The 14,075-nt window shown below is 46.2% G+C and overlaps 2 protein-coding genes across 4 annotated transcripts; one reads left to right on the top strand and one right to left on the bottom strand.

The window, feature by feature from the left end:
• The first annotated feature begins 565 nt into the window (after positions 1–565).
• Positions 566–10,549, top strand: LOC119366627. Of its 3 annotated transcripts, none has more exons than XM_037632390.1 (11): positions 566–750; positions 845–4,739; positions 4,934–5,057; positions 5,573–5,658; positions 6,054–6,295; positions 6,821–6,907; positions 7,628–7,727; positions 7,890–8,085; positions 8,215–8,336; positions 8,933–9,087; positions 9,616–10,549. In XM_037632390.1, exons 2-10 carry the CDS (start codon positions 849–851, stop codon positions 8,951–8,953), a joined length of 4,869 nt encoding a protein of 1,622 aa, XP_037488287.1. In that variant the 5' UTR covers positions 566–750; positions 845–848; the 3' UTR covers positions 8,954–9,087; positions 9,616–10,549. The 3 variants fall into 3 exon arrangements, with proteins under 3 accessions (XP_037488287.1, XP_037488286.1, XP_037488285.1); XM_037632389.1 differs by having other exon boundaries at positions 568–750; positions 849–4,739; positions 8,215–8,408; XM_037632388.1 differs by having other exon boundaries at positions 568–750; positions 8,215–8,408.
• Positions 10,550–11,173: 624 nt separating this feature from the next.
• On the bottom strand, positions 11,174–13,309 carry LOC119361585. The gene has a single exon (XM_037626723.1). The coding sequence runs from the start codon at positions 13,307–13,309 to the stop codon at positions 11,174–11,176; it is 2,136 nt and encodes a 711-aa protein (XP_037482620.1).
• Between the last annotated feature and the right edge of the window lie 766 nt (positions 13,310–14,075).

The following is a 14,075-nucleotide window of genomic DNA, read 5'->3' as shown; positions in this document are numbered from 1 at the left end:
GTCTGATCGTTACCTCCATCTTCATAGTGTTTTTGGGTGTGATCGTGCATTGTTGTTGTGTAGCGTGTTCCCCTACATGTTTTTTCATTGACGGATCTCGCGAGGTTTGGTCGGCGTTTGTCTTCGGTGGATCCGCCTGAATCCGGTGGATCGATTTTTTCTTCAGAGGGAAAACAAAATTCAACGCACGCACACATACCCATGCACATTTGCTGCGGCGGTGCCTCGGGCACGGCGAAGCCCCACCCCGGAAACCCGCGCTTGCAAGTGGCCAAAAGTCTGGTCAAACCGCCAACCAACCAATGAATTTCGTTTCTCGCGCACGCGGAATTCGAATTCCAACGCTCATCCGCATTTAAAAACTTTTAAATCCGTTCCAACCCAACCCTCCCTCTCAATCAACCAAACAAGAAGAAAAAAAAAAGAGCTCGCTCAGCTCAGCGGCGAGAGACAGACACTGCCACTCCCCTTCCTCCCACACTCAGCTCCGCTCCTCACCCCACCCCAGGCGCCGCCGCCGCCGCAGCACCGGCGAGCTCCCCACGCTCCCCGCCGCCCGCCCGCCCGCCAGCAGGCACCGCAGGCACCGCGGTCCGGGGCGCCGACGGAGACCTAGGCGCGCGGGGACCGGATCTCGCCCAGCCTAGCCGCGACGCCATTCGCTACCCCGACCGGCCTCGCCCCGCCCGATTCGCCGCCGCCCGGGCCGCCTCGCCCCTCACCCCGGCCTCGACTCCGGCATTTGACCAGGTACCGACGGATCTGCTCTCCCGCATCGTTTTCCTCTCCTCCTCCCCGCCCCCGGATTTCCCGCTCAGATTCGCTTCTCCCCTCCCCTCCCCAGCCAGATGGACGCGGAGGAGGCGCTGGGGTTCCGGGAGGACGACGCCATCCGCTTCATCTTCGGCGAGGACGTCGCCGCCAGGGCCGACTCCGACTGCCCCAACTCCACCGCCGCCGCCAGCGCCTTCGACAGGTCGCTCGCGGAGCTGCGCGTCTTCCAGGAGGTCTTCTCCAGGCCGCCGGGCCACAAGCAGGCCGCGGGGAGGCCGCGCTTCGGGGTGGCCGAGACCTCGCTGCTCCCCGGCGCCCACTTCGCCGCGCAGCGGCCCGCCGACGCGCTCCGGGCCCGGGCAGAGGCGGGCCTCGGCCTCAAGGCCCAGCCGCCCCCGCCGTTCCGCGGCGACCACATTGTGTCCGCCCCGGTGCACGCCGGCGCAGGCCTTGCCCTGGAGGGACGCATGCATGCTCACCGGCAGCGGAGCACTGTTACTACGATGGAGGGCAGAGTGGATCTCGGTGTCAGCAATAGAGGGCATGCGCATTGTTACAATGAGCAACAACGCGGCACTGCTGTCCAGGAAGAGCATGCACATTGTTACAATGGCCAGCACGGGACTGCTGCCCAGGAGGATGCGCATGGTCACAGCCAGCACAATGGGATCCAGGAGGAGCATGCACATCGTCACGCCGAGCAGAATGGGGGGATCGATGGGTTGGCTCTGGAGCTGGATGCCGTGCTGCAGGGCTTCTTAGGGTACTGGCCAGGCGGAGCCACGGCCGGGAGCTGTGACCAGCAGCAAGTGTTTGGTGCGGCTGCTGTCGGTATTGGTGCTAACACCGTTGACATGCGCATGCAAGCGATGGCTGAAGACACCAACATTGCTGCTGGGACGTGCGACACGGTCGGGTTTGCTGGCAGCAGCAGCACGAGCGGGGTCGATGATCCCATGCCGTCCTACATGGACGCGCTGGCAGAGTTCTCACAGTTCCAGGCTGACCCTTCTCTTGCTGACCCGTTTTTGTATCAGTGGCTACAAGATCAGCAGCCGTTCCCGAGCGACGCCTCGTGCCTAAGTTATGATCAAGGACAAATTGTTGACAATGGCCAAGCGTTGTACACATGTAGCCCGGCAGATTTACCTGACAGAGGAGCCATAGAATACCCACACTTCAGCAAGCCAGCCTATGATGCCGCAGCGCCACCTCGCCTCTCCCATGATTATGTTGGATCTGGGCAGTTTCTTGAACTTGAGCAACATCTTGAGAAGGGCACGCCCGATGCAAATACTAGTTCGCTAGATGATGTTGATGTTCCTCAGTCCAGCAGTCTACAGTCTGTACCACCTGTTGCTTGTACCAAGAGGACTTTAGGCAGGGATCTTCCTGATCAGTTGGAAGCGCATGCGCAATGCCTTTTCAAGGATGCTGGCTGGACCATCAAGCCACGGAAAAGGAATGACAGGGCTAAGATGGCATCCTATTTCACAGCACCGCACAGGGAAGTGGTCCTCAGCTCACTAACTCAGGCCTGGAAGTTTTGTGGGAACAAATTATACGAAGCTTCTCCCGGTTCACAGAGGGGTAAGCATCAGATGGAGTGGTCAGATGTTGATAAGTTTTGGAAGGACCTCACTGATACTATGGAGTATATCCAGCAGGTACTTGTGAACCAACAAAACGCACTCACACTTCTTGAACGGTGGGAGCTTTTGGATCCTTTCATTGCTGTCGTGTTCATCGGTAGGAAAATTACTGCTCTGCAACAGGGTAGTACTGTCAGAGCTGTTGATAGTTCAATCATTGTTCTTGATGACAACAAGAATATGCCCTCGGAGAGTAAAAGGAAACAGAAAGCCAGTGACCCTTTAACCGCCCGCAAGGTTCAGCCCACTCCTGTGATGATGGGATCTGATTGTGGAGCACGAGCAATTGAGAGCTGCAGCAGGAGCCAGGCTGTACCGAGCTGTCATGATTTGGAAGGTCTCCAGAACAGGGATATTAACCTGAAAAATGGCTACACACAAGGTCAGAATTGCGGGGCAACTGACCGAAATGAGAATCACATTAATCAAAGCACTGAAACCCAGCAATTTTACTCAGGAGCAGCGCTCATCAATAATTCGGTGAAAAAAGCAAGGAAGAAGCCCAAAATGACATTGGATGTTGATGCAAATGGATTAGATGGGTTGTACGCTCAAATATTTATGCAACACTCTATGGGGAGTGTATTTAACCAAGACAGCAACGTAGCGATGCTTGATTTTTCTAATCCAGGAAATATTAACCTCTCTGGAAAACATGGTATTTATTCGTCTGTTGGCACGGTGAAAAAGCATTTGAAAGCTGAATCCAGACCGTTAAAGCTAAATGGAAACAGCCAAAGCGACAAACCTGGCATGCTGTTGCCTCCAGAGAGCAAGCAAATGAGCATGCTAAATCGTGAGGGTACTGTTAAAGAACCTTTGGAGCATACAATCTCAGGACCTGGTTCTGATGCAAGGGAGTCAGGTGCCGATGAAACCGCCCCTATAGAGTTGGTCCAGAAGAAGTTACCTTCAGAGAGCAACCAAATGATTGTTTTAAGAGGTGAGGGTACTGTTAAAGAACCTATGGAGCATACAATCTCTGAACCTTATTCTAATGCAAGGGAGTCAGGTGCCAATGAAACTGTTCCTACAGAAATGGTCCAGAAGAAGTTGCCTTCAGTGAGCAACCAGATGAGTATGTTAAGAGGTGAAGGTATTGTTAAAGAACCTATGGCGCATACAATCTCTGAACCTGATTCTAGTGCAAGGGAGTCAGGTGCCAATGAAACTGTCCCTATAGAAATGGTCCAGAAGAAGTTGCCTTCAGAGAGCAAGCAGAGTATGTTAAGAGGTGAGGGTACTGCTATGGAACATAAACGCCTTAAAAGCTCTGAACCTGATTCAAATGCAAGGGAATCAGGTGCCAATGAGATCGCCCCTGTAGAAATGGTCTACCAGAAGTTGCCTTCAGGGAGCAAGAAGAGCATGTTAAGAGGTGAGGGTACTGTTAAAGGACCTACAGAGCATACAATCTCAAAACCTGATTCTAATGCAAGGGAGTCGAGTGCCAATGGGATTGCCCCTTCAGAAATGGTCCACAAGAAATTGCCGTCATTGAAGGAATCATCTCCTAGAACTCCCCCCAAGGACCCCCTTAAGGTTTCAGTCGACAATGCTGTTCGTGCTGAGTTATCCCTTGAGTCTAATGCTGCTCCCCTGAAAACTGATTTATCTCGTGACTCACAAATCTGCAAGACGATCGCTGCTAAAAGGAAACCTGAAGGTTGTGATAAACATATCAAGAAAAGACCTCTTGAGTTGCGTATCCACGACGATGACCTTTTGATCACAGCTATTGTAAAAAACAGGGACGTCGACTCCTACAACAAATTTGCTGCAAGCTCAGATTTTTCGGTTGCAAAGTACAAAAAGCTTAAAGGCCAAAAGAGGGCTACCAAACTGCTTGGAAAAGGGGGGACAAACCTATTGGGTGGGAAGAGAATAAGTCTGGCACGGAAAACTGTGCTCTGCTGGTTGATTGCAACCGGCTTTCTGACCGTAAAAGATGTTATTCAGTATCGGGATCTGAAGAGCAACGAAGTTGTTAAGGATGGGCAGGTCACCTGGGAAGGGATTCTTTGCAAATGTTGCGCAAAAACCTTATCTGTATCAGAGTTCAAGGCTCATGCTGGTTGCTGTCTGCCCAAGTCCTCATTAGGCCTCTTTCTGCAGTCTGGCAAGTCGTATACTCTATGCCAGTTGGAGGCTTGGTCTGCCGAATTGATGAGCAGGAGAAGTGATGCATGTGGTAGGAAAGTCGAGGCGATGGATGAAAATGACGATACATGTGGTTTCTGTGGAGATGGCGGTGAATTACTTTGCTGTGACAATTGCCCATCAACATATCATGAAGCTTGCTTGTCTGCCCAGGTATCTATCTAGCTTCTTTTTGCTGTTTATCCATTACTCAGATACGTTTCAAACTTTCAATGATGATGCTACCGTCCATTATTGTTGTGATGTTTTATTCCAGAAAATGTGTCTGTAGGAATTAGGAATTTGAATTGACCACTTATATGATGAAGTTTGTTTGATAATTTATTTACTAGCTTTTACATCCGCAGGAGCTTCCAGAAGGCAGTTGGTACTGCCATAATTGCTCATGCCGGAAATGTGGGACTCCAGTTAGTGAAAATGAGGTTCCGTCATCCTCAGATATCTTGAAATGTCTGCAGTGTGGAGATGCATGTAACGATTATGACCCCTCCTCTTTTGCCCTGTCATTTGCATTATTTCTGCTATCACTAAAAATAAATACTAATTTAATGCGTATTCTCCATACTCTCTTATGTACCTTTGAGTTGGATGTGTACTTTTCAGTGTAATATATCTTGCTGGATATAATTCATTCCTTTGTTTTATAGAACCTTTTCCCCTTCTGTTGATCCAAGTCGCTGTTTGGTCGTAGTTTAGCTCCTAACAAAAATGGTCTGAGAGTTTTAGCTCTCACAGAAGCTACTTTATTTTGGATTCATCTTCTCTTTCTCATCATAAATGAGGCTTGGGCCTCGAAGAAGACCATCTCTACCTGCACCATGTTTGTCAAGGCTTAAGTTTTTGTAGCTTTAGCTTTAGCTGAGGTCGCTGGGCCATCATTCATCTCATATAACTTAGCCAGTATTCATGCTGCATGCTGCATGTAATTTATCATCTAATTTTTATCCTCAGCTTCAACTTGATATTCTCTTGTTTCTCATTGGCAGACCATGACACGTGCATTAATCATGAGATGCTGCCCTGTGATGATAAAAGATCTAACACATGGTTTTGTGGGAGATACTGTAAGGAGGTAATATTTAGTTTTATCTTTGTCTACAAGATGCTAAGCAATGCAAGACCTATGACTATCACACGCTTGTAGAAGTTATGGTTTATTTTCTGGTCCTGCATTTTTTAGACACATAATGCACATACATCTGTTCATTTATTGTTAAGTTGTTATATTGTTCTTGAGACTGATTCACCGACAGAAACTAGTACATCTTGCATTGCTTATTTTGTATGTTTGTAATGTGTTAGATGTCAATAATGTGGTTATCAAGGAGCAGACTAATTGCCATTTCATGCAACTGTTGTTAGTTTCGCTTGTGCACCCAGCAAACCGGGAGCTTATGTTTCAGACATTCTGTTTAACCCCCTTCATTTTTTTTTCTGAAAGCATTTCTCTGCAATTGTTTGTAACAGATATTCCTTGGACTACATAGTCATGTTGGGATAGAGAATATTATTGACAATGGGCTTTCATGGACCATATTGAAGTGCTGCAGTGATGGTCGGAAGCTACATTCTGCCCGGAAGATAGCCCAAATGACGGAATGTAATACAAAATTGGCAGTGGCTCTTACTTTACTGGAGGAATGTTTCATTCGTATGGTTGATCCTCGAACTGGTGTAGACATGATACCACATGTCTTGTACAATAAGGGGTAAGTTTCATATTTACTTTCTGGTCATTATCCCCTGCACCATTGATTTATCTCAGATAATATTTGCGTTGCTTTATAATTTTTCTAGCATCTTATTGAGGAATCTATTCTATTGAAATCTTCCAATTGATCGTTGGCTGTAACTAAAGTCTGACAAAGCAAAAAGTAATATTGATTTACTTTTTTTGCATCAATGTATATGATTATACGTTAAGTTCCTTATACTAAAATTTGGATCTGCACGACCTGTGACCCATTGATGTGACTGCAGATGTGTTACGATACATACCCTAATTTTGGTATTTTTGTCCAACACTAATTTCTACTCCCTCCGTCCCATAATATAAGAGCGTTTTTGATACTACAATTATCGAAAACGCTCTTATATTATGGAACTGAGGGAGTAGTTTCTAGTTATATATTTTTGGCACAATTATTTTGCACCAAGCATGCTCTAGTACTTGCCACATTAACATTTTACCCAAACAATTTCGACGCCTACTAACATGGAGCACATCTCATCAGATCAAACTTTGCGCGCTTAGATTATCAGGGATTCTACACTGTAATCCTGGAGAAAGGTGATGAGATTCTATGTGTAGCATCTATCAGGTATCATACTTGGTTGTTCAAAACTTTCTCTAGGCAGTACGTCATTTTTTTCTTTCTGAAGTATGTTTATGCTTTTGCCATTGGCTGCTGTCATAGTTGCTCTATAAATTATCGTTAAGAGCAACATGCATGACTAACATATAGACCCTTCAATGGGTCGAAGGCCTAGAGGCCCACCAGTTATCCACAGTTCTTATGCAGTCTGTACATCGTTGTTGTAAACTATGCAGTAACATATTCTGCCCATGGCTATGTTTATGTCTGGAGTTGAAGCTTGAGATATTTTCTGAAGAACACTCGTACATCCATGCTTCTTCTGTTCTTATTTGTTAAATGTCGTTAACCAATGGTAGTGCGAACTTTTCATAATGGAATTTCTAGCATGCAAACCTAACTTGGTAATTCAGGTATTTCCTAAGATCTCTTCATTCTGTGAATTGTTACAGTTTCAATTGGTAGGACAGGCGTTAACATAGGTTAATTTCCTAAGATCTCTTCATTCTGTGAATTGTTACAGTTTCAATTGGTAGGACAGGCGTTAACATAGGTTAATTTTCTACACAACTAATATTTTCTAATTTTCAGCTCATATAGCAGACTTTCCAGAAAGGTGAAAATATGTTGGAAATTAATTTGTGAACGGCTATCATATATTGTGAGCTATTTCCTTCATCTGCAACGCCATGTTTACTGAATTTCCCTTTACTATCTTCTGTGCAGGTTACATGGGACCAAAGCAGCCGAGCTGCCTTTCATTGCTACTTGTGTGGATTATCGCCGTAAAGGGATGTGCCGAAGGCTGCTGGATATCATTGAAAAGGTAGGTTCACTAGGATTTCAACTGTATTATTGATTTTAGGATGTGGTATTCTTCCTTCAAAATAATTGCGCTGTCCAGTCGGTCACCATGTTATAGTCAATCTTATTTGCATGCTTCCACATCTCGATTTGACCATGTGGATTTCATTTCTTTCTATAATAGATGCTGAGATCGTTCCACGTCGAGATGTTGGTCCTTTCTGCCATCCCAGAGTTGGTTAATACATGGGTCTCGGGATTTGGTTTCAAACCTATCAAGGATGATGAGAGGAAGCAACTTCGTAACGTTAATTTGATGTTATTTCCTGGGACATCCCTGCTAACCAAAAGATTGGATGGAAATATGACTACAAAACCAGGTTAATTGTCTTATCCTACTACTCTGCCATCAGCCATGTTTGTGCTTACATCGTTTCATTGTTGTATCCTGCAGTTCTTCCTTCTGTCCTTGCACCTATAATAATCCTCAAATTAACGTGACTATGCAGAAAAGGAAGAAGGCACACATAATGTTTCTGGATTAACTAACGGGAAATGTTTGCCTGACGGGAAAGCACATGAGCATCTTGAACTCCGTGACCTTGAACTGCCAGAGGAGTTGAATAATGAGGTTGCAATGAATGGTTCTTTGAGAACACTAAAACGTGAATTTAGTCCTGCAGCATGGTTCAATTCCACTAAGGTTTGCTTCATCAGCAATATGAGGCTTTTAAGATTTTATTGATGCGGAAAAACAGACTAGTTTTCGTTTGCAAAACATTATGACTTTCAAGTGCTGTAGCTAAGCTTTATATGAAGAAACATCTCTAGCTGATCAAAACAAACATGCCGTAATTCGATTGCAGTGTCAATTTCAAAATGGTTTATTCAACTTTAGTGCTGTCCCCCACTCCACAAAATCCAGGGAAATGCTGAGGCTGAGGTTCTTGCCTGTGTAGTCTGAACAATGATTTGTCTGTTCATTTGTATTTTACCTGTTCTGCAATATGCATAAGGTTGTGCATTCGTGGTGTTTGACTGTTTTTCATTGTACAACTCATAGTGGCCCAAAATATAGTAGTTTGCATTATATACATAACAATCCAATTTCATCGATAATAATGATCAAATCCTAATGTTTTGCAGCTACAAGCACATGAGTACTTTTATTTTGTCATCATATTTTGCTGAAGGTATGCTATCATAACCAAACATCATGTTCTGCAGCTAGCTGTTGGTGAAGTGTGATTTTCTCACAATATAAGACATCCGGACTCTATCCTTGGTGGTCGATCAGCGCTAGCCAACTTTGTCTTGCTGATCTACGGCTAAATAATTATGTTGAAGCTTGCTGCCTGCTGTGGTCATGCAACTATTTCCAGGTATGATCTAATGACTCGTCGGAAAGAAACCTGTGACAAAGAGCCTTTTGGCTAACCCTCGTTACATGTGGCAATTTGGGTAATACTTTGAAATTCTGGGTATGTTGTCATGATTGCAATTTCCCGCACCCATACAGGTGCAGAGTACAATGCTTTCGGGTAGAAAACCATTAATAAAAGAATAGACAAATTGTTATTCCATTATAATTCACCATTTTTTGCTTGTGATCAAAGATACCACCCCTTTGACAAAAGAAGATACAACCCCTTTGACAAAAGAAGATACAACCCCTTTGACAATGACTTTCTCATTATATGTCTGATGAAGAATCATGGAATATGTAGTCATGCAGAAGTACTTTCTGATGAGAAATCCACCAGTACACTTTTTTATGTTACAGCTTTAGTTATTTTTTGTGTATGTATGCCTGTGATCAGTTTGAAGAGGTTGGCTGCATGCAGTTTAAATGTTCATACGTTTCAGCTTCTTCCTTTTGTCTTAGCATTCATTGTTTGTATGCTCTGCAGTCCCAATGCTGTGCGGTGGATGTTCATGCACACAATAACCAGGCAGTAGCATTTTCCAAAGAAGGCGTCGTCAGGGCTCTATGTTAGTGAATCAGAGGACATATTCATCCAAGAAAGTTTCTGAACCTGGCGTGAAAACAGTATAGCATCTAAAAGAACCCGAAGAAACCACGGCATGCAAAGCCGTGTTTTGCTCTCTTGAATCAACTACGCTTCCTGACATAGAGCGGCAGACACGTCTGTGCGGGTCTCCAGGACCCGAGCTAAGGTAGAGTGGGCATTTGAAGCACAAGAAAAGATCCAGACAGGATTGTAATGCATGAAGACCCTTAAGCCCTCGCTGACGGGAAGATCTTTCATTGGCACAAAAGGGTACCATGGAAACAGAATAAACATGTGAGCATTTAACCCTTCACCGCAAAGATGGAAGCAGTTTGTAGAGCAATCCATCCGAGGGGTTCCAAGCTGGAGGCATCAGCAAGAGGGCGCCGCAGGGACCAGAGGGGATTGTCATACGAGCTTGCTGAACGGAACTCTGGCAAACCAACCGTCGCTCTCGGGCCTGCGGGCACGCACCCGCGACCTGCTGACGGCATCCATCCATCGTTCAATATACGCTGCGACACGTACTACACCTGTTGGTTTGTGCCGGGCATGACGGTAAGCGCACACTTGGACCGGGCATGACAGTAAGCTGTCCAAACTACGAAGTTATAGTACTTCACCGAATCTGAAGATATATGTTTGTGTATTAGTAGGATGTGCTGATAGTAGTACGCATTATCACTCTCCTTCTGTTTGAGCTTTGATGTAATAATGTTTCCACAAGAAATCGCTTGTAGTATTAGCAATGCTCAATCGGTCCGTACTGTACACAGTTACGTTTCTCAGGACACATTATGTTTGTGGTGCAAGATTAAAAAAAAATCTGATAGATAATACTCCTACTTACATTCAGAAATAGGTAGATAAATATTCAAGCGCATTCATATAAAGAATGGGGTGGACATTTGATCGGGCACGGCACGAAAGCTATCCAAACTCCAAAGGCTGCACTTCACTACTGAATCTGAAGATACGTTTCTGTACTAATAGGATGCGCTGGAATGAACAAAGCTCCCTTGCTCACTTTAATATCACCATGTTCTGTGTCTGATCTGATGCAACATAGTTCTCACAAGGGCTTAAAAAAATCACAGTTCTCACAGGAAAGCTCTTGTGATATATACTTAGATAAGACATGCCGGATTAGCAAATGTGCATGGATCAAACTCTCTGTCGTATTAGCAGACGCACAATCGTTCCTTACTGTACAGTGTACAGAACAAGTTGTCGGTGCAAGAGAAAAAGGAAACAAATCGCAAAGCCACATATAGAGATAGCACTTCAATTCAGAAATACATAGATAATGCTCGAGTTCAATCATTCCTTGTACAGGGAAGGAAGCATATATTGATGAAGCAAAGCAAGCAGCAAACGGAAATACAACGACAACCGACAAAAATTCCTCTCCTCAAGAGAGCTAAACCTTTACGGGGTTGTCTCATAGGTGCTCAGCTCAGACAGAGGATATCTCATTGTTGGACTCAGGAGGGGGGCTTGGCGGTTCATCAAGACGAGAATGCAGCTCCTGCTCCTGCATGGTAACCTGCTGCCTCTCCTCCTCCTGCATGGCTGCCCGCCTTTGCTCCTCCTCCTTCACCTGTTCTGCCATAGTCCTAGGTTTGAGCACGTTTCTTCTGTAGTACTCTACAACAAGGGCAGCGACGGTGAGGAGCTCACCACCATTGCTCAATTGCTTGGCATGAGAATACCCGCTGCATCTGTACCCCGCGTAGCACAACATCTCCACCCACACTTCAGCGATCATCTCTAGCTCAACAAAAACATTTTTGTGATTCCATGCGTTATTCATCATGTTTACTAGAATATATATTGTTTGAACTGTTTTGCATTGGTTAATGCATCGTTCTTTTTCACTATCCTTTATAGATTCTGGCCTATAGTACCAATATTCACCGCCCCTCGGTGTTAGCAAGGCGGCCAAATCCTGGGATGTGTTGTATTTGATACCAGTAAGACAATAGCACACATCAACATACCTAGTGCGGTTGGCGGAGCCTGGCAGCATATAAGGGCGTGCAACAAGGAGGAAAAGCATGTAGTTGGACATCGCCTTGATTGCCTCAGCAAGGCAACGCAAATGATCTGTACTTAGCCACTGATATTTGATGAGGTAGATTTCGGTGGCAATGTGTAACACGAGGATGCTCTCATCAAACTCCATGTCCATGACGCGGGACATTCCCCGGGCATGTAGCCCCCACTTCTTAAGTGCTGCCCGGCCACGTGAATTGATGATGTGATCTGGCCCCTCCTCCGTGGACTTGGAGTGGTAGTACTCTTCTCTGTTGCCCTGACTAGAGTTGAGCACTTGTTTCACAAGTAGTTCCTTGATAGTTGTGGAGACGGAGATAGAGCTGGAGTACATCATTGTGTTCCACCAGTCCTCGACCCCCATCCAACCTGCAATCCTGCTTGCTCGGCTGGTCCTGCTCTGAACGCACAAGTCAATCAGATTGTGTTGCCCCATGCAGCCCGACCACCACCATCTGGACCCATCCCTCTTTGGAAGGACAAACCGGCGGATAGACGCGGTTGCACGGGCAAGCAAACCACACATGCACCTTTCTTCTCCAATGAAGTCATAGGCCAGCTTCCCTAGTGTCACACTAGACCATCTCGAGAACATGGTCCTTAACACCGATATCATCTCTAAGGTAAGAGCCCCACCTAACAGAACATACGTAATGACAACATCTGCTCTGCTGTAGTGGCTGCCCGCCGACATGCCTGACCCGTGGAATAGCATGAAAGCAACGGCGGTGAACACTGGAGAAATGGCACGGATGCAGAGGCCATACCATGTGTGGATCACCTCCGCCTTGCTATACACGACGTCGTGCATTAGGCTGAGCTGCATCTCCACCACCTTGTACAGGTCGTTGGCAGGGATCTTGTCGTCCTCGCCGTCCAGGTATACCACTACGTTGGGCAGCGGGCCCTGCAACAGATCCTTCGGAACATCCAGCAGGAGGTGGGCTATCCGCAGCAGGCCCTCAGTGTCCCGCCGATCCATAGGAGGTCCACTTGAAGAACGAGTCCTCTTCTCAAAAGACCGGTAGTTCTTGCCCGCCGCGCTAGTGCCAGCTCGCTTGAGCGCCCACACCCTCTCCCCGTACTTGAGAACACCCACCACGAACATTAGGATGGCGGCATTCCGGAGCAGGGCCTGAGTGCTGACGACGGTTGACTCATAGAGGACATAGGCTGCCGCGGCGACCTGCACGGCGAGCTCCTGCAGGTGCCGCAGCCAGAGCCGGTTGTCCTCAATGGCGTAGGCAGTGATGTTGTCCTGCCCGCCAAGGTGCACCAGCAAGAAGGGGGCCCAGAACGCCATTAGCTCATGACTGTTTGACCTGCTCGTCAGGGACAGGTGGCCTAGGGTGTATATCGCCACCGAGTCAGCAATCATGTATGCTGACCAAATCACGGCCCTTAGCACCCCGGAGTCTATGCGTCGGCGAAACTCCGCCAGGACGAGAAGAACTAGCTGCAGCATGAAGCTCAGCAATACCAGCACTTGGATCCCACGTTCTTGCCACTGCTCCACTTGCACCTCCACTGTTGCCATTGTTTTTCTGCTGAAATAACATATACAGTGAAAATTTGCATACACCAAACAAGATACAAGATACAACAAACAACATAGACATTAGCCAGTGGATATTAATTTACTCATACGGAAATAATTCTCCAGTCCCTGTCTTGACACCCTGCTTGGAATTCACGCACAAGATCGGTCACATGAAGATCACACGACCAAGACGCATAAAAACATGAGCCAATTGAACCTTGTCGCGATCTTTTTTTTTCTATTTTTCTGACCGATACAATCTTCTTTTGTGCGGCCTCACATGTGTATGTATACACGCAGTGGCGAAGCTAGCAGCAAGTTAAGCCTAGTGCTAAGCTTAGCTTGGACAACAAATTCTCAAAATTTTCATTACTTCGTAGAAAGGAATTACTAGGCCTAGGCTCACAAGTCCTAGTCGGGCCAGACTAGCTACCACTCAACGTAGGACACAGTGTCCGACTTCCACCAAAATAGAACTCTCACCTAGATAGTATATCAAACTTGATTACACGGCCACCCTAATCCACACGGACGCAAATCCATCTCAAACTAGTTTTACTTCAAACACTAACCAGCTAGACAAGATTACTCTAACACACTCTATCTCACAAGATTATTCTAACACACTCTATCCTTCTCACACACGCTCGGGAACAGCCTAAGTTTGCCTCTAAAGCCCCCTCAATCCCATTCTATCAAAGCACTAATCTACGGGATGAAATACGAAGTAGCAGTTCTAAAGTGAACTTTCTTGTATCGATGG

This window comes from Triticum dicoccoides, chromosome 2B (assembly GCF_002162155.2).
Source record: "Triticum dicoccoides isolate Atlit2015 ecotype Zavitan chromosome 2B, WEW_v2.0, whole genome shotgun sequence".
Taxonomy (NCBI): domain Eukaryota; kingdom Viridiplantae; phylum Streptophyta; class Magnoliopsida; order Poales; family Poaceae; genus Triticum; species Triticum dicoccoides.
Note: the sequence above shows the minus strand (reverse complement) of the source record. Positions and strands in the feature narration are given on the sequence as shown.